The 22,488-nt window shown below is 32.9% G+C and overlaps 2 protein-coding genes across 2 annotated transcripts; both read left to right on the plus strand.

Annotated features, from left to right (window-relative positions):
• Nucleotides 1-1,322: 1,322 nt before the first annotated feature.
• LOC138307891 (medium-chain acyl-CoA ligase ACSF2, mitochondrial-like) lies at nucleotides 1,323-13,176 on the plus strand. Its single transcript, XM_069248809.1, has 18 exons — nucleotides 1,323-1,594; nucleotides 3,293-3,482; nucleotides 3,815-3,949; nucleotides 4,282-4,329; nucleotides 5,557-5,648; nucleotides 5,907-5,957; nucleotides 6,246-6,360; nucleotides 6,760-6,852; nucleotides 7,067-7,236; nucleotides 7,708-7,799; nucleotides 8,061-8,131; nucleotides 8,548-8,652; nucleotides 10,274-10,422; nucleotides 10,761-10,908; nucleotides 11,325-11,377; nucleotides 11,654-11,711; nucleotides 11,962-12,033; nucleotides 12,436-13,176. Exons 1-18 carry the CDS (start codon nucleotides 1,440-1,442, stop codon nucleotides 12,511-12,513), a joined length of 1,875 nt encoding a protein of 624 aa, XP_069104910.1. The 5' UTR covers nucleotides 1,323-1,439; the 3' UTR covers nucleotides 12,514-13,176.
• A 1,044-nt stretch (nucleotides 13,177-14,220) lies between these two features.
• LOC138307721 (tetraspanin-4-like) lies at nucleotides 14,221-18,812 on the plus strand. The gene is made up of 2 exons (XM_069248570.1): nucleotides 14,221-14,557; nucleotides 16,711-18,812. The coding sequence occupies exon 2, from the start codon at nucleotides 16,768-16,770 to the stop codon at nucleotides 17,689-17,691; it is 924 nt and encodes a 307-aa protein (XP_069104671.1). The 5' UTR covers nucleotides 14,221-14,557; nucleotides 16,711-16,767; the 3' UTR covers nucleotides 17,692-18,812.
• Nucleotides 18,813-22,488: the final 3,676 nt, after the last annotated feature.

Below are 22,488 nucleotides of genomic sequence, written 5' to 3' on the forward strand. Positions count from 1 at the left end.
ATGTCTAATATAACAAATATATACTAGATCATTACAAATAAAAAGGGGGCTGCTCAGCGATATGTCTAATATAACAAATATATACTAGATCATTACAAATAAAAAGGGGGCTGCTCAGCGATATGTCTAATATAACAAATATTTACTAGATCATTACAAATAAAACGGGGGCTGCTCAGCGATATGTCTAATATAACAAATATTTACTAGATCATTACAAATAAAAAAAGGGGCTGCTCAGCGATATGTCAAATATAACAAATATATACTAGGTCATTACAAATAAAAAAGGGGCTGCTCAGCGATATGTCTAATATAACAAATATATACTAGATCATTACAAATAAAAAGGGGACTGCTCAGCGATATGTCTAATATAACAAATATATACTAGATCATTACAAATAAAACGGGGGCTGCTCAGCGATATGTCTAATATAACAAATATATACTAGATCATTACAAATAAAAAAGGGGCTGCTCAGCGATATGCTATACAAATATATACTAGATCATTACAAATAAAAAGGGGACTGCTCAGCGATATGTCTAATATAACAAATATATACTAGATCATTACAAATAAAAAGGGGACTGCTCAGCGATATGTCTAATATAACAAATATATACTAGATCATTACAAATAAAAAGGGGGCTGCTCAGCGATATGTCTAATATAACAAATATATACTAGATCATTACAAATAAAATAAAAAGGGGGCTGCTCAGCGATATGTCTAATATAACAAATATTTACTAGATCATTACAAATAAAACGGGGGCTGCTCAGCGATATGTCTAATATAACAAATATTTACTAGATCATTACAAATAAAACGGGGGCTGCTCAGCGATATGTCTAATATAACAAATATTTACTAGATCATTACAAATAAAACGGTGGCTGCTCAGCGATATGTCAAATATAACAAATATTTACTAGATCATTACAAATAAAACGGGGGCTGCTCAGCGATATGTCTAATATAACAAATATTTACTAGATCATTACAAATAAAACGGTGGCTGCTCAGCGATATGTCAAATATAACAAATATTTACTAGATCATTACAAATAAAACGGGGGCTGCTCAGCGATATGTCTAATATAACAAATATATACTAGATCATTACAAATAAAAAGGGGCTGTCAGCGATATGTCTAATATAATAAATATATGCTAGATCATTACATATAAAAAGGGGGATGCTCAGCGATATGTCTAACCTACAAGTGTTATATATCATATTAAGTGGTTAATGTATGGATGTGCTGCAGTTCTGTTGTTACTTTCCTAGCAGAGCTGCATATGCAGTACAACTGTCACACTTATAGAAGGATGCTGGCTATATTGATTATATACTACCGGATAGATGGATACATGCAGAGTGAACTTCTGTCGCCTTTCAGCTGATAATATCAATGATACGGATAGATAATGATACTGGTACATGACTATCATATCGTGTTAAATTCATCCACTTACACTATAACTAAAGTACACCGAGAGAATGTAAAGTCACGTCAGTCTAACTTCACACAAAATAGTTGTATAATGGATCATCAGGCGCACCTCTCTGAGGATACATCCTGGTAAGTGGTAGACTCATATTAAATCCAATAGTCGTGTGAGATAAAACATTGTCTTCATTATAAATATTTCATATCTATCAACCGTCAACACTTGCTGAAAGGTTTAAATTAGTGCATAGAACATCACATCTCCAGAGGTTACTATCACTATCGGTGAAAGTCACCCAGAGCATTTTCTTATACTCTATCATATCGTATAGTTTTAAACTATTAATGAATTTTCGGTTGTGACCTTAGGTAAAATCAACAAAAGTAAAATATAGCCTGACTAAAAATATAATTTAAAGCCACGTAATATTATGACCTATTTAGAATTGCATTATATATCACTTCGTTTTAATCTGAAATCAGCAATATCTTAAAGGATTATGGCTTATATTTATTTATATTTTTATAGTAAAATGAATGCAATTAATATACGTTGTGTATGACATTATTGCAATGTTATTTTGCTTGATATTGTTTCGTATTCCGGTTTAAATATTGGATATGCGGGTAAAATAACATATATACTTCATATACATGTATCACTACATTGTTATCAGACGATGTACTTTTATTACTGACAATAGTTTGATAACATCTGTGTATGGTATCATGACATTGAACATAAACATACTATAAATATGAGAGTGGTCATTCACAGGGATACTGGTATTTTTTCATACCTTCGGGTGTAATACTGGATGGTCTAGGACAATACTCTCATGTCGCCTGAGGCTGTAGTGCATGGCTACCCATGGCCATGCAATAAAGCCTCGTGACGTCACGGCATCAACAAAATTTTCATTTCCTCGGTAAAAGTTTTTTTTCACAAACTTGACTGGTTTTACTATAAAAGATGCAAACAACAGAATTTTTGTTGAAAATATCACGTAGTTTTTCATATATGGAAAATTGACTCATAATTGTGGATTTCTTCGAATTTTTCAAAATGGCGGGATATTATAGCTGTAAAATGTCAATAAAACGTTGAAGTATGAAAGAAAAATACTCTTTCATTAGTGGATATGAAAGATAGGGATATTCTACCCCTGGGACCACAAAATGTTGCAAAACCCTCGGCAAGCCTCGGATTTTACTACATTTTGTGACCCTCGTGTAGAATATCCCAATCCTTCATATCCACATATGAAAGAGTCTTATAATCAATGCTGTATCAGGGCAATTATTGTGATAAATACAGTACCACTGATAATGGACGTTATGCAAGCATCCTGAAAACATGGACGACCAATAAATTATCACTCTTTTTTGGGACAGTTTTGATCTGACATTTGTTGACAAAGGACTGGTATATCTCTTAAAGCACAAGATAGCTAGGTATTTTGTAATGCCGATATGTTTGATACATCCTTCCCTGCTCCATCCAAGGTCACAATCAGGCACAACACAAATATCCGTGTGTACCGCACTTCTCTATCCAATACATAGGATATAAATGAACATATAAATGTAGTAGACAAGTCAGCAAACAATATAAAATCAAGCCTAACGACAATCAGTCAATGGTGAAATTTTGTTTATTTGCATTAATGTAGGTATAAGTGTTTTAGAATGTGCATCAATAGCATTTTGATTTATTTTTTTGTTTCATAACTTTGTTTATATTGTTATTATAATTAATTTCAAAATAATTTACTCTACTTCATACTTTATTATTTCATCAATCAAATATTATTATCTTTTTGTTAACAGCAGAGAATGTTTACCTGCGGAACACCCTCTTACACTAAGTTACTATCACGGAACATGCGGAACACCTCTCACCTACAAATCTCTATTTTCTGGACTGGAATCCGCAGTCCGCGAAGCACCCCCAGATCATGTAGCTTTGAAAGTACCGGAATTTCATCAGGAATTAACTCTCAAATATGTCCATGAAAGGGTGTGTACACTAATGTTTGTTTAAACATTTATATAATGTATAGTAACACTTTCTGGTCAATATGAATTGTCTTTATAAATAAGCTAAGTCTATATTTGAATTTCAAAACTCGCAACAAATGTAAAATTCTAAATATGATAAATATGGAGTACATGTACTTATTTGTATATTTGAGATAATATTTTAATTTGCTCTATGTGTATGCCATTGGAAGCAGAAGTCTCTGCTGGTATGCTAGAAATTCAAAATACTGTATTACCTCAATAGCATTCTACGAATTGGTTCATTGAATTATGCAATAGAAATAACATTTTCCATATCACACCTTTCAGGCAAACTCGATTTCCAGGGCGATGGTAGAAATGGGGCTAAAGAAGGGTGACGTGGTTATGTTAAATGGCGTAGGAGATGGGGAGTATATGACCCTGTACTACGCCACAGTGTCACTCGGCCTACAGTTTTACGTCGTAAGTACAACGCAATAGATGACGTCATAGTTAACAACGGTACTTATACAAGTCAAATCTATGAAATGAATTGACGGATAGATTAGATAATATAACGTATATTTCTGGACACATTTGCGTATTTTAAAATTATAACAGCATAAATCATTACTTTAATATTGAACTGATTTGCAATGTTTTATATGCCCTTTAATCATATATGCAACATCCAAGTGCATGCATTATAGCTTTCCTCAAATCAATATTCAGTGTCTGTGACTAGAATAAATGTATTTTTTTATATTCTAAATATTGTTTATCATAATCCTTATATTATAACTATTATTTTTCAGCCGACGATGCGATATCCATTTGAAAAATTCTTTCCTATCAGTTTGAAGGTATTGTTTTGCATTCTAATAAGTGCACATATTTCATAAGATGCAATTTGTCTTCATCCCTGTTCATGCCAAATACCAAATAGTTAATGTGAGATTGCAGGATTTACATAAGCTATCAGAAAATGTTAACCACAAATTATTCTTACATTTGAAGAAAACGTGTTTTGCTAGAAAACAAATCTAGGAACCATGTGTTTAAGCCTTCGCTTATTTATCTTTGCTTGCTTATAACCAATTGTTTATTTTCAATAAATGCTAGCTAAGAAATTAGCTTAGTTTATGCTTGTAACTCATATCAAGCTTATCGTTATGTTTTGTAATAATTTTAAGATTTTTTTCTAGGAATGTTCTATTTGGATTTCAAAAAATTATTGAAAATTGAGTCTTTAAAACTATGATATATACTGTCTTATAATTTGGACAAGGAATCTTTAATGGAATCAATATCTTTTCTAATTGGCTGCAGATGACGGAATGATATCGCAGGCTTTTGATTGGTTAGTGTGGCCTGAGGGTACGCATCCCTATTCTTGATCAGCAGCTATCTTTGATTTTCCTTTCAAGCACTATAATATCTGAAAAGTTCTCAAACCCACCCTTTTAAGTGGCAGTTATTGTTTTTGTTCACAGTGGCGGTTTTTGTGTCATCCCCACTTTGATTAATATAATTTTGATAAGTTTCATTTTATATCTAATAATGATTGTGGTTCCTACATTATGTAATGCATGTATATTCTTGATTTTATTGATGATGTAAGTCTTTGAGGCGGTTTTTGGGTCAACCCCACTTAGGCTAACATAATTTTGATAAAATTGTATTCTTTAGTTGTAGTGATTTTGATTTCCATTGATAATCGTCATTTCTTGTTTTAATCCACATGGTGGATAATTAACAATAAATATAGATGTCACTCTTTTTGGGGTGGTCATTTCAATTTCATTTAGTTGTTGAGTTGTTCTTGATATGTGTGAAGAGGCATAAACTATATTTAAGACGCACGACCAGCTGTTTTACGGTGTATATATAACCAATCAACATTCTGGGGAATTTTATTCCTAGTTTGCATCTAACTATGTACATGTAAATATAACTTAATTATCATTTTGTTAACAAATCATTAATAATTCACTAACAAAACAATATACACATAATACAAAACGTCACCAATATTTAAAAGCTTGTCATTGTGCACGTTACGTAATAATACCGTGTCTTTTATTTTTCAGACCAACCCGTCGGTGATTTTCGTGGGAAGTCTAGTTTTACCGGAAGTTAAAGAATTATTAAACGACATTGTGAAGAACAAAAGTGACTTCAAGTAGGTGATTCCATTGTATGACATTACAAATTAATCAATCAAATAAACTGATGGATACAAATTGTAATGACATTTCTTTAAGATAGGTTTGATTATTGTTCAGGTCTTGGGATTTTGAATTGATATTGTTTTCGTATATTTTCTTGATTATCTTTTTTATTCATTTATAAATCAAATTAATATAAATGAAACACATTTAACCAAGTTTAACAAAAAAATACGTGTTGTACGTTCATATTAATATAATGTTCCTTTCAGACCGTCAAACCTGTTAGGTGTTGTCTCTTTAGAAGAAAAGTGTGACTCCGGGTAAGGAACATAGCATATTTACGATATCGAATACACCAATAACGATTTTCAGTGTTCAGCATGAACATTTTACTTTGGTAAATTAACATGGATACAAGGATCGCCTGTTTGAAGAAAAAGATCTGTTAATGGTTTATTCACACATAATTCACACATATGACTACGGAATGTGTTACAAATTCACTATATGGTAATACAAACATGGCACACATTTTTATATGTATCATAATGCATTTAATTTTGATATAATAACTGGTGGTCAGACAATGTTCCCGGTATCCAATACAGGTATACATCCTTTGCTGATTTTCTGGATTCCGGTTCAACAGTTTCTGACGACATATTATCTAAACGAAGATCTCTAGTCAGCTGTGAAGAGTCTGCCGTCATATTAACTACATCGGTACGTAGATATATCTATATAGCTTTATCATACCGTACCTCACACCATCCGCTCCGCCGTCATACTGATTGATTACAAATGTTCGGAAATAGGAATGTACATATATAGCTTTATCATACCGTACCGAACACCCTCCACTACGTCGTCAAACCGATTGCAAATGATTGCAAATAGGAATGTAAATGTATTGCTTAATTATACTTGATGGAATAACCTAATCTATGACATTTTAATAACATCATAAAAGCTATATTTTAACTACACACCATGAATATTTTATAGAATTGAATGTATGAACCACTTGTATAAACAGTAAATCTTCAATATTAAATTAACATTTCGAACTGTCTTTTGAACTACAAGGCACCCCTCATGTATACGATATATTTTTTGTTTCAGGGAACCACAGGTGATGTGAAGTTTGTTTGTCGGAGTCAGTTCTATATGGTAAACTTTGTTCGATTCTACAACAGACGCAAACCACGACATTTGGTAAGTACTGGTAAAAATTCAAAGTTCAGATATTAGTAGAAAACATATGATATGATTTTTGTTATTTTAACCCAGTTTGCTCTTTTCGAGAAATGCGCATGCATGGCTAAAAGTAAGATATAACTTCCCCTCTCTCTCGTCAATAACTAACATACCCTAATGATGATACATGTAAGTTATTTCCCTAATTTAATAATGTGTTTTATTTTGACAGCCTGAAGTAGCCGGTGTCCGGAACCCTGTCACGGACGACGGTTTGTGTATTATCAAATGTACAGAAGCGGTATTTAAATGGCGGACGATGTACACCGTGTTTGTACCCTCTGATGTAGACTTCTACATGAGTGATATCAGCCCGCTAATGAAATGTATAGAGCAAGAAAGGTTTGTAAATGAAATGTATTTGTTACATTGTATGTGCGTTTCGTTTTAATAAAAAATGACACACTTTACATGCTGGGTAACTCGGGATTTTAAAGTGAATTATTTTATGAAACCATACACCATGTCAAAACATGCCAAAACTCAAAAAACCCACCGTTGTTGTATTCCAGATAAAAATAGTTTTAATGAAATTAAGAATAAGATACGAATTTAGATTTCTATGTTTCTACAGAAATATATGTTTGATTATATAAAATATACTACTTTATGTTATACGTCTACATATCTCTGATCAACGACACGACTCAGGCTAAGGTTTTGGATATAGATGTAGTACCAATGTCAGCCAAGCTGTATAAATATGTAAACAACAAAGTGATATCGTGATATGATATACGTGTATAACCTACTGAGAGTTTTTGTCAACATGTGAACAGGTCGTTGAATCATCAGTGTTCTTTATTCTTGCAGACTTACCTGGTATAGTGGCTACCCATATGAAATAATCAAGATGTTGGACTCTCAGGATCTGAACAATTACGATGTTACCTCTCTCAGTGCTGGTAATACCAACATTTAGCAAAACATAACTCCAACATACATTTAACATTTAACATATCAAGACAATGATAGAGTTAGTGATTAACCTCAATCTAAGTAACCGGAGAAGTGTTCTGTTTGAAACTCTACAACCTCCCATATACAGGTAATTGCCGTTTGTTGAAAAGTTAATATGATGAACATATAGGTGTAGTAACTGAGTGGAATTATGCCAGAATGTCAATACTATTCTTTCAATCGTACTTTATATATATTTTCAACAGTTGTAGTAACAGGACAAAGTGTTAGCAGTCGAAATCTTAACAGAATCTTCGAACAGTTTCCGGAGACACTGGTAAGCGAACACATTGGCAATGCCTACCCCATTTAGTATTATATACCAAAGTGTGTTGTTCATATTTAGATAGGAAGAGCAAAACTCATACATATGGCGTATATACAGGGTCTTTCTGTAGATTTACATGCGATGACATTTACATTTATTCGTACCTTAACTTATTTTGTCTATATCAGCACCTCTTCCTTGTTTTGACCAAGCTGATCTTGATTTTCTCGGTACTAATATTCTATTTCTGCTTCATATGGTCCAATAATTATTAACTGTCTGATGTTTACACACATTATATGACTCCCTCTCATAGAACATACATGTTCTAATCTTTTTCCAATCATCTGTCTCTTTTTTATATCAAGTCAATGCTTATACAGTTTCATGCTAAATTACAATTTAATTATGCACTCTTTGTTCAGATTGTATATGCGTCCACGGAAGTTCAGGCTACAATGACATCTATATTACACTCCACAGTTGAACAACAACGACATACGGCCGGGTACCCTCTACCACATATGCAGGTAATATAAGGTGCCTTTCTCCAAAAGTGATAATACAAAATTGACAGTAATATTCGAAATCACGCTCAAAGCACATTTCAAAACTAAATTGGGCGTTTATAATCTTGTTTCAATACTGATAAAAGGTTTTTATTTTTCTTAACAAGTGGTGATATGAATACTGTGCCAAAGTTTAAAATTTTATTGCTTATAGATTTTTATACGTAGATTTTAAGATTTTATCCATTTGGCAGCCATTTTTAAAATATGTGTTCCTTGTACTTTGTCACAGATCGAAAAATTACCATAAGAACTTCAAAACACACACATAAATTACCAATGCGACGGTTTTACTAGTTACATGTATATCAAGTTCATGTCTGCTGTACTAAATCTGTTAAAAGCTCACTGAAATAAAAATATGAAGCGTTTTACATATTAAATGACAATTTGTTTGCATATTTACTTTTACGTTTTAGTGCAGTTTCAATAGTTTTGTTTTTGATGAGAACTGAGGAAAAACATAGTAATTGTAATGGGACAAAATATCAAATACATCGGCCTCAAGTTGTTGTACTGGTAATTCTCTTATCTGCAAAGATACAAACAATGTTAGTCATCTGTTTCATGGATTCATTAAACTTCATGAAGAGTTCATGAGAGTCATTTGATGAATATTCAAGAACTTTTCTTCATGAACCACAATCTGCTAATATTCTTGAAAGTTAATGAATCATCCATGAGTATTCATGATGTCATGAATACAATCTCGCAGGGGCGGTAACATGTGCTACTATTCTGGAAAAGTAGAATGGATTAACTGTGTTTTTTATTATTCATTTTAAGAAAACACTATTTTTGTCAATCATTGAAACAATCATACTTATCAGACAACTAATCAGGAAGATATTGCTTTATCACATACATGTATCTGGCCCGTCCAGTCATATCATACAGTCATGTCATAAATATCGTAAGAGGTGTAATAGCACTATTATGACGTCACGTGTAGTTTTGACGTCATAATCTACATATGACATTGCATGATAATCGTCTTAATAGACGGAAACGTCACATCCAAGCCGGATTTCTACCTTTTTATATAGAGACGGATAGAGACGAAATTAATAGTTTTACTTATACCGCAATTACCTAATGTTATGTGATAAATAGAATCTTACATCTTAAAATTTATCAAATTCGTTAATGATTAGATATGTGACACTCGCCTAAAGATTTGTGGTATATCATATTATTGATAAATTTCATATCACATAGCCACGAATGTAAGATCCTCTATGTATTCTATCGTGTGCGTGGTCAAAAACATATTCTTTATATTTCGATTCCACCTGAGGTATAAAGTGTATATCCGAAAATCTGTATTAGAAAAGGTAGTCGTAGGAATAAAAATCAAAATTACCTGTAAATCATCGACGATAACCAGAGGCTAATACCATTGTCGTTATACGTGGTAACTATACTGTGAATATGGAAAAGTGGATAAAGCGATTTACATAGACATCCATCACATTCGACATATTACATTTACATTTCTGTGGAATGTATAATAAAGTATGTGAAAACCTGTTGAATATTTGTCTTTACTCACGTTTGTATCTATAGTGTGTCCTATTTACAGTTGAAGATCGTTGGTAAACACGGAGAGACGTTACCTGTCGGTGAAGCTGGTGAGGTCTGTGTCCGTGGCTGGGCATCATTTCTGTGTTATTTTAACGACCCAGTAACGACGACTGCAACCAAGGGCAATAGTAACTGGATTCACATGGGGTAGGGTACCTTTACATGTGTGATTGGGTATAGTTTGCCTCAGTGATGCTTCCCTCGTAATTCTAACGTCAAATGATATTAAAAGTAGGTTTTCTGTTTTGCAAGCAAACTATGTCTATGCCACAGATATTCTTTATAATGTCGATTTAAACTACACGCAAAAAAAGAAACATTGAAAATTGTTGGAAATAACTTTGACACAAAAGTGTTGCCTGAAAGTAAAACCATGTGAATTCGAGAAATCGTTTATGAAATATCATTGGGAAAAAAACCCCAAAAAGAACCTTTATCCGTCAAAAGTTTTAAGCAGACGCTGTTTTTTATCGTTTTTGTTTCAGAGACGTTGGTATAATGGATAAGACGGGGCATGTTAAGGTACTTGGCCGTCTGGCCGAATGTGTCACATTTAAACATATGGGCGAAAAGGTGTTCCCATCTCTTATACTGGACACTGCGAGATCACATCCGAAAGTCGAAACAGCGGTCGTAAGTGTATTCTTGTACCCTATTTTGTAAAAAAAAATATTTGTTGAAATATGTTTTTGGCAACCTAGCTATCAATTCCTCATTTGTATAAGTATATGCAGTTATGACTGTTTCCCGCGATGATTTTCATTTGACCGGTCGCCTGCTGTTAGTCAATCCACACTCGATTTTGCATTTTATTGTGTATGCCACGTACTTGCTCCGCCATTGAATATGGTACACATGCATGTACGAGCACAAGGAATGGCTACTTGGCGATCGGTAACATTGTCCCATATAACACCTACATACATTGTACATCGTATTGGTATGATGTCTAATCAGTCATAAATACTCTACCATTGGAAAATCATTAACTGTTATTAGTTTTAACTATAATTGGGTCATAGTTACCATGGTAACGGTTTTCTGTACAGGTGATAGGGATCCCTGATGATAAACTCGGTGATGACGTGTGTCTCTTTGTTGAGTAAGTACAATTCAAATTTGTAAGAAACGCCAACGCACTCTATACATTAAAATGTACTAATAACATATTTTGTAGAACATTTAACAATCAATAATAATGAGTGAAACTTTGTAGGATTAAGGTTTTAAAAAAAGATAACATTTCTTGTTTTGGTTAATAAAACAGCCTATGATGAAAAATGAAGTTGATTTCTAATTTGAATTTGAAAATAAATTTAAATTTATATGCATGAACTATGTACATTACTTAAACTTATGTTGGAATTATATGTGACAGGCTGAAACACGAATGTGTTCTAACCAAGGAGGAGTTGGAAACCTACTTCCAATCTAAGGTACAAGGATTTACAAAAAATATGACTGTCAATGTTTTTCTGGTTCGTAAAAAGTTAAATTATTTTTTCAAAGTGTCAAACAATGATGACATGTATTTTGTTGTAAATAGTTAATACTTCAGGTGCAGTGCATCAAATTTATACTTCGCTGCTAGTACAGCTTTTCAGCTTTACATATTTTCATTGTTTTCGGTGGAGATATATGTAAAATACATTAGCCTGTATCATTTTTATTTTATTTCCCGATAAGCTGATGTTCCTGCAGTGTCCACTTTACTACTTCGTGTTGGACAAACTGCCAAGAATTGGGGCTCGTAATAAGGTAATAACTGCTGATTTACTTTTGTTGTATATTCAGCTTTAATGGACTTGGAAATCATTAGATTGTACACAATTGCGAGTATATAAGGAAAAGCGGTAGAGATAATATGGTAGGGAGGGGGTTGGTTAACGTAAACAAAGAATATACGGATATGATTACATATATGTTATAAACTCTGTACAGTTGTGAAGTAATAGATTTTTATTTTCACCAATGGTAGTTTATCTTAAAGCCTTATTAAACTTCTATATAATACAAACAGAATTTAAGTACAGAAAAATCCACATGGAAATACAAGTTTGACCTTATTTAGTTAGGACTGAATGACTTATAACATATTGTACATGTAAAAATTTTGTATAACACAACTAAAGATAATAGACGAAATACAATCGATTGTAGGTTCATCTAGCGGAACTCAAACAGATAGCCACGGAACACATTGAAACGAATAACAAAGAAGAACAATGGAACAGATGATAGTATACTGTGTGGATAAGACGATAGAGGTCAAGGGTCAGGATATCAGGGCATGGCTAAATACATCACGTCAGGGGTTTTGTTTCTCAGGATGATAATGGTGATGATGATATGATCATTGTGATGGTGATACTCGGAATAATAAAACAAGGACATTCGGGATTAATTACATGCCCTTCTACTTTTTATTCTTGAGATAAATAAAAAAAAATCTAGCTTTTTGTTGTAGTACCGGTAGTTCATAGTATAGTGTAAAGTATTGAAGATTCTAACAGATGCAGATTTGTTTTGGTCTCTGGTAGAGAACCTGTTGGTAAAAAATATTTAAGATAATTATTGTAGGCTTTGTACAAGCAAAAATATTTCAATTTAGGTATTATGACACATTAGTAAATTCTGGTCTTCTTATTGTGTAACGTATAAGTCTATACTGGTTATCTCCCTTAGTATATGGCTTTATTGTGTAACGTATAAGTCTATACTGGTTATCTCCCTTAGTATATGGCTATAACCTATTCTCCAAAAAGTGATGTATTGAGTGAGAATATAGTGTACATTGTATTTGTCATGATTTGAGTTATCATTTATTTGTTATGTACACTTAATTATTTTAATCTACATGAATCGGAAATAAATTAAACATAATTGTTTTACATGTATGTGTATTTTATTATGTTCACATTGGTGTAAAATAACAAAGAGTAAATGCTGCTGCGTTTTCGTTGAAGATGATTGAACGCATTATTCGTAGATATTTAGTAAGTAAACGGAATAGATAAATACATGTTGATAAATAATGCACAGTATCGTGAATGAAAACACAAATGTCCATGCATAGTTAATCCTAACATAGAACGAATATACGTACCCGGCCTACAATACCTTTCGGCCGGGTACGAATTGGTCCCTATGTGTCGTAGTGGAGCACTGCCTCCGAAAATCACTCGGGCACAGTTTTCTATACTGTTTTGTATGTTTCCAATTATTTTTAGCGTTTACATGCATTTAGATATTATTTTTGTCTAAAACAAACATAACTACCATTCATAATATATACCGTACCGCTCACAAGACGTCAAATTCACAATTTGTGGCTTGCCGTATAAATTCCCTTCAGAATGACCTTCATATGTATTATGCAAAAAAAAAATAATGATCGATGAGAATTTGATATTTCATATAGTTCAGTTTTATTCCCTAGTAGGTAAGCGATATCAAAAAAGTACGATAAAATGCAAAGAAACGTTTTATAATGGTTTGTATAATCATTACTTTGCTCCATTAGCAGTAATAGGCACCAATTGTAGCTCTAAAGACGACACCATTTTCTGTCTAAAAGTCTTTTGAGCTACAATATTGCAGCTAATCCTAACACGGCTCTATCACATCCTACGTTGTACATGTATGAAAATAAAGCCCTCGAATAAGCATCTCTAAAACGATTTACATGTACATCAAACAGTGTCTTATAAATGAATATTTCAGTAGGGTTACGAAAAAGAATAGTAAATATATGCATGTATATAAGAACCATTGTAATCACTACTGACAAAATTAAGTGTTTAATTATTACAGAAACCTTAATATTTAAAATGCAAATGACAAAAAGTGGATCATTCAACTTTTTTTGCAGAGTAGAACGTTTGGTTAGTACACTGTACATAATCATTACATTAAATTTTATTTACACTGTACATAATCATTACATTAAATTTTAGTCTTTTAACTGATTTGCATATACATTATTGTAATTATCCCGAGGACAGTCAAAACGCTTCAGTTAACGTCGAGGTATACCTGAGATAGACTAGGTGTGCAGTTTACGTTATATTGTTCAGTGCATACATTATTAAAGTAATTTCTACCCAAATCCGGATATTTTCTATGATTCCGTATTTATAATAATCCCAACAATCAAGCATTCCATTGACATGTAAAGATTAAGGACAAGCGCCCTGGATTCAAGCGCTCGACAGACCCTGATTATATTGTTTACCTTAGCACTTCAATCGATATTTACCTGGAGGAGTCGGCGAAATGGAAGGTAGGATATTTATTCGTTACAATTAAGCTTATATTCTCCGTGGTAACCATCGGTATTTTTGCAATCTTCAGCATAGATTTGACTTTGATATTTAACCATCAAATATGAGCAATTTTGAAAGGACCGCTTTTCATCTCGCTGTGTATTTAATGTATGACCCATTTTCAGCTTGCTAAAATGTACATGTACACTGAAGGCTCGACCTAGATTTAAATATACATCATATACGTTGTAAATATACAAACATAATCTATAACAGGTGTATTTTGTTTGATGTGGGTATAATAATTTGTGATGGTAATAATAGTGTACTGTGATCTATATAGAGAGGGTTTAGTATAGAAATTTAATATATTATCTAAACATACACGTACACATATTGTATACTGTTAGTACTAGGGATGTGACCATTGTCATGTGAATTATCCTCTTTATTTATGGTGGCATGGCAGTACGTATACATTTTACATTTCAACAAAGACTGCATGTATATATCATGTCGAAACATATATCAATAATAGTATTTCGAAATACCAATCGATACACATTTTGTAAATTTATGTCGAAATAGCCATCTTCGTATTTATTCAGAGCTTTAAATTAAGTTTTCACATAAATATGAATATATTTGTATACAACTGTACATGCTAGCAATCAAGCCCAGTGAAATATAATTTATATCCGTGTAAGCTTTAATCTTGTTTTCACATCCCGAATATTCTATTTTTATGTATACATATATATGTGCCGCTATATAAATACATACTGTTTAAACTAGATAATTAATATATTTGTGTAATTAAGGGACAATTCGGTCTAAGAGTACTTTAAAACTTGCACATATTTCGGAAACAAACGAATTGTAATGGAAATTAGATTAGTTGGTTTTACTGTGATATGACAGAAAAGTCCACTGTAGTCAATTGTATGTGAAAGGTTCAATCGCAATTACACATAGCCTTGTATGCCGAACCCTGACCCTTGCCTGTGCAATGTGGAATTTTTTGTCTAGAACTACTCAAAACGCTCTTACAGTTGTGTTAACATTATTAGATGCATGTTCTTGTCTAAAAATAATTTCATCAACTCCTCAGTGGTTATGTATTGCATTTGTTTAACGTGCGTGACTTTGACTCGGGTAAGGGTACAGCGTAGATGTTGTACCTGCTTAATCGTATTGATCAACGATTTGGAATTTCAATGGTATTAATCAAAATACTTAATAATGTTGTGGAATTTGTCACTATTTCTTGTCATTTGTTTCATAAGAAATGTAGAACAATACATTTATGTCATATTTTGCTTCGTGGTTATGTAACGAATTAGCCTCACTGAATTGTGTAATTATTAATCTATACACATATTTACTACAATTATACTTTCATTAAATCTAATTAATCACACTATTTAATGATGTATAATGAGTGTGGTACTGCACTTTATACTGGGTTGTCTCATGTAATGGATGTTTAGTTTTTTTATATAGGTACATGTACTATTACATGTACATGTGTACATACCAAAGTGTAGTAAACGTATAAGTTTATCGTTCTATATCCGTATTTAACCTGCCTGTATTGCCAATTCATATTGTGACAATGGTGCATACATGTATCGAACGTGAATAAACATGAAACCGTAATCTACTTTATTATGTACAATATATACATGTACCCGTACAATACATATCGTAATAAATAGCCTCAAGCATTGTTAGCTGTGCTCTGTGATACAATAGCTACACACAAAGGTAAACAACAAACTAATTAACAAAGCTAATCGAATTATATTCCCAATCGAAAATCAGATAATAATGCCAAATTCATTATACACATATTCTTTGTTTACAACTTTGATTAAATTCCCAGCATTTAGCCCCTATTTCTGTACAAACTGAAGTAAAAACGGACTCAAAGTCATATTTGAATTAGTTACACAAGAACCTTCGTTATTTTAAATCAATGTTTTTCGTTACAGAGAGATAATTATTATGAGAATAATTTAAACATAGTCTCAGAGTACAGTGATTGGCATGTGCTAATGTTTTTATTATTTTGCATAAATTTGAAGGAATCGTAACTGCCTCAGAGCACCTCCTTTTCTTCCTGCTGTCGATGGATTTTAGTCATTCATTCCCCCTTTTTTCGTTACAGATTACACAGTATTCTGATGTACCTGGACAGTATAAACACATATCTAGCTTGTCCGTCATGCTGAAGTCAAAAGTACCCCATCTAGCCCTTAAGGAGAAGGCCAAAGTCTTCAAACGGCTGATGTTGGCTTTCCTAGTAGTTTACCTCATGGAAGGGATAGCTTCTGTCAGCATTGGATTTTGGCTAGTTTTGCGCATGCGTGTCATTATAGACTGTTTCGTGGATTATCAGATAAGTGTTGCAAGTTCCCTGGTTCTGGTATCAGGTTTCCTCAATATATGTGTATGTTCATTGGGCGCATTGTCTTCATCCAAGGCGAAAAATACCCCGACACTCCGACCATTTGTTGCCTTCTTTGTACTTCTTATAGCATTAGAGCTTTCTGCTGCTATCGTGTCAACAGTCGATCAGCATAATCTCGATGATAAGACATTCAAAAACAGCATGGCGTCAACGTTACGGATTATCAGCAACGAAAAAGACGAAGAAGAACAAAAGGAACGATTGGAGTGTTGGACCAAAATACACGAACGATTCCGGTGTTGTGGGAAGGAAGGATATCTTGACTGGACAAGTAAATCTACAAACAACTATAACTTCTCAGACAGTATATCCACCTTTTCGTTAGACAGCTGTAAGTGCGAGTCGAATTGGCGGAAAAAGGAACGGAAGTGCATCGACGTCAATGTGACGCTTTCAACGGATACAGTTTCGTACAGTGTGTTTGCTAGTCCATGCTATGACGCTTTGTACAATGCGATCCACACGCAGACGACATTGTTGAAATGGTATTGTCCAATTCTTGCTATCATTCAGATTGTTTCGTTCAGTTTTATATTCTGGTTCATTTCTAAAATCCAGAAGGCCAACGCGATTGAGATTTATGGCATAGATACAAGTAATCGGAGGACAAGCAGGTCTGAACCTACCAGTATTTTCTCAGTCTCGAGTGAGAGTGTTCGGCAGAATAGTGGTACGTGATCATGAGTGGCATGAGCAAGTGATTTCGCAATCCCTCTCATGATTCACTGCGGTCCTCACGTTCAGGGAACCGCACTGAACTCTGGGAAAGATTTGCTTTTCGTTGGATTCAACGAGTGCTATGTTCTTTATATAGCATGATTATTTTGTCGTTTTTGATGTATTAGCAAATCATTCTGATGGTGATGATTCTAGAGCATTGAATTAGATACTATAATGACTGTGATAAAAATATCTGTGTCTTGTGATAAGCATTTGCATTCAAAAAATGTTCGAAACAGAAAGAAAAATATCGTGATGCCAAAGGTCTTTTTTGTACGGCGGCTTTAAAGGATCAAACTGGACATGACTTAGGGTGACCTTGACCTAATTGTAACAGAATGAACTGCAGCCGTATCCTACATACATGTGTAATCATATAGTCCACATAGATGTTATGACCAATCCGATTATAACATAGATCATAATGCTCACTCTGATTCATGAGGAACTGACAATATCCCATTACGGCGACCAATCAAATTACTAACTTCTTTCTCGACGTGACGAAATAGTCTGCAAGAGCAGTCAAGAGTCGTTTTCTAGTAAGCAGTCATCTCGACCCAAGTACACAATATATCAATACCAGTACAATACATACTTGCTGGGACGACATGCCGTCTTCATTTGATGTAGCTAGATGTAAATTGGTATGAAGGTCACCAGAACTTGACCCGTGATGGGATGGTATCAGATTCTGTTTAAAACGGAGTGATGTTTTTACTTCATTCATGATTACAACATCAGTGTAGTACATATATGTATTACAGCTCGAATGTCTTTCATATTTCACATATTGTACCACAGGCGTTTGGCTCTATAGACATTTTTTCTCTCTGTATAAATGTTATACTTATAGTATAGTATTACATATATACAGAGAGAATATCTATAGATCCAAACGCCTGTGGTTGTACATTGACTTCTCGGTTTCCTCCGGAAAACACGATTAGTTTTTCCTTAATTTATTCTAGAAAGATTGTTGCACACATTTTAGTGTATGTAGAATAGACACTGTGCTGTTTGAAATCTACCCGTTAAAGATTTTATAATAAAGTGATGAAAAATCATTGAAATTTCAACTCTATGTTTTCATTTTGCTTATAATCAACGTAACTGCTATACATGTATTTGAAGACATTATCTTATTTATTTTCATCGGAAAATCCCAACCTACGAAGAATGAAAAGAAAAGCTCAAATTCATTTGTGTCTCCATCGGATCCGGAGTACACATTGTCAGATCAATCGTAAAATCATTTTGATAAAATGAGCAGAACGTTTGCTAATCATATAAGACACTCGATATCTAGACGTGTTTCCGTAAGGATTGTCAGGTTAAGATGTCCCAATATAATACCACAAGCCTCCAACTCCGGGTTGCTAGTTCGAATCCCATGTGGGGCAGTTGCTAGGTACTGATCGCTGGCCGCTGTTTTTATCCTGGTACTCTTCCTTAAATGATCGTGGCTGATAGGACGTTAAAATAATAAAACCAAATCAAAGTAAGAATTAATTTGTTTTTTTATGTGTCTACACCACGCCGTGATAACCTATAAGTGCGGTGACAATTGTGAACCTCTATATAAAAGACCTTAGTGGCATTCCTCGTCAAAATGGCTTTACTCAATTTACATGCATTGTAACCCCGAGGATGTTTCACGACACGGACATTGTTGGTCGATGTTTGTATAGGGTTCACTTCTATACAATTGTAGGGTAAGTTAATAGATATGGCGTTTTTGTTGTAAGGGACCTTGCACGCCATAAAATACGTTCACTATTGATATTTTGATAGTCGTTGCATATGAAAAATGAAGTTTTAATTGATTATTTTATAAACCCATTTTTCAACGTGATAAAAATTAATCGATATTTGCTATGGACGTTGAGACATGTAAGATAAATAATATAGAAATGTGTTCTATTATTGATTCCCAGGTATGTATTGTACCTTCTTTCTTAGTGAGTGAAGAAACGTCAGTGCCTGTTATCATAAATAGATATCCAGTTTGGTTAGCCATAGAATCAATAAGTTGACACCATGACCTGCTTTGTTATATATGCATATCGAACCTGGCACAAACCGGGTATTGTAATAACTGTTGAAGCTGATAATGTAGTCTTTGTTTCGGTTTGTTGGGTCTATTACGTGGAATTGATTCTGAAGGCTATAATTGCCAAACACATACTACTTGTGCGCGTAATTAGTTCAAAGATGATACGGTCCAGAATTTTCATATTGACGATTCAAAGAGGACTTAATTATGTTATATAAATTTTAATTATATGAAAGTTAAAGATCTGACAGTACATCTATTATCCAAAATCCATGACATTTACGTACAGTATGAAGTAAAGTGGGCGTGAATAACAAGGTGCATCCTCGATATTCCAGGGGTTACTTTAACTACCAAACAGTGATAGTAATACCTAGAATTTTGAGGATGACCTAGGTGATCGAATCACGTGACTTATATGTCTCCATCTAATATGTAAAGGACATCGAAAACGATGATTTATATTGTGTAATCTCCACACTTACGTACACGTATGTCGTATTTTATACTAATGTATGTCCTATACTAACATATGTCCTATTTTATACTTACGTATGTCCTAAACTAACATATGTCCTATTTTATACTAACGTATGTCCTATACTAACATATGTCCTATTTTATTCTAACGTATGTCCTATACTAACATATGTCCTATTTTATGCTAACGTATGTCCTATATAACATATGTCCTATTTTATACTAACGTATGTCCTATACTAACATATGTCCTATTTTATACTCACGTATGTCCTATACTAACATATGTCCTATTTTATACTAACGTATGTCCTATACTAATATGTGTCCTATTTTATACTCACGTATGTCCTATACTAACATATTTCCTATTTTATTCTAATGGATGTCCTATACTGACATATGTCCTATTTTATACTAACGTATGTCCTATATTAATATGTGTCCTATTTTATACTAACGTATGTCCTATATATATACTAACATATGTCCTATTTTATACTAACGTATGTCCTATACTAACATATGTCCTATTTTATACTAACGTATGTCCTATACTAACATATGTCCTATTTTATACTAACGTATGTCCTATACTAACATATGTCCTATTTTATACTAACGTATGTCCTATACTAACATATGTCCTATTTTATACTAACGTATGTCCTATACTAACATATGTCCTATTTTATACTAACGTATGTCCTATACTAACATATGTCCTATTTTATACTAACGTATGTCCTATACTAACTAACGTATGTCCTATACTAACATATGTCCTATTTTATACTAACGTATGTCCTATACTAACATATGTCCTATTTTATACTAACGTATGTCCTATACTAACATATGTCCTATTTTATACTAACGTATGTCCTATACTAACATATGTCCTATTTTATACTAACGTATGTCCTATACTAACATATGTCCTATTTTATACTAACGTATGTCCTATACTAACATATGTCCTATTTTATACTAACGTATGTCCTATACTAACATATGTCCTATTTTATACTAACGTATGTCCTATACTAACATATGTCCTATTTTATACTAACTAACTATGTCCTATACTAACTAACTATGTCCTATACTAACATATGTCCTATTCATTACATATGTCTATATAAACGTATGTCCTATACTAACATATGTCCTATTTATACTAATATGTCCTATACTAATATGTCTATACTAACGTATGTCCTATACTAACATATGTCCTATTTTATACTAATGTATGTCCTATACTAACATATGTCCTATTTTATACTAACGTATGTCCTATACTAACATATGTCCTATTTATTATACTAAGTATGTCCTATACTAACATATGTCCTATTTTATACTAACGTATGTCCTATACTAAACATATGTCCTATTTTATACTAACGTATGTCCTATACTAACATATGTCCTATTTTATACTAACGTATGTCCTATACTAACATATGTCCTATTTTATACTAAGTATGTCCTATACTAACATATGTCCTATTTTATACTAACGTATGTCCTATACTAACATATGTCCTATTTTATACTAACGTATGTCCTACTATGTCCTATTTTATACTAACATATGTCCTATACTAACATATGTCCTACTTTTTACAATATGTAACTACTATGTCCTATTTATACGTATGTCCTATACTTACATATGTCCTACTTTATACTAACGTATGTCCTAATATATATCTATACTAACATATGTCCTATACTATCTTATATACTGACATATGTCCCTTTATACTAATGTATGTCCTATATATATACTACATATGTCCTATTTTATACTAACGTATGTCCTATACTAACATATGTCCTATTTTATACTAATGTATGTCCTATACTAACATATGACCTATTTTATACTTACGTGTGTCCTATACTAACATATGTCCTATTTTTATACTAACGTACATGATGTATGTCCTATATTAACATATGTCTTATTTTATACTAACGTATGTCCTATACTAACATACATATGTCCTATTTTATACTAACGTGTGTCCTATACTAACATATGTCCTATTTTATACTAACGTATGTCCTATACTAACATATGTCCTATTTTATACTAACGTATGTCCTATACTAACATTTGTCCTATTTTATACTAACGTATGTCCTATTTTATACATGTCCAATATAAAGTTCCAGAAACGTTCCTCCGTGGTGATCCTATCGTGTTG

This window comes from Argopecten irradians, chromosome 14 (assembly GCF_041381155.1).
Source record: "Argopecten irradians isolate NY chromosome 14, Ai_NY, whole genome shotgun sequence".
In the NCBI taxonomy this organism is placed as follows: domain Eukaryota; kingdom Metazoa; phylum Mollusca; class Bivalvia; order Pectinida; family Pectinidae; genus Argopecten; species Argopecten irradians.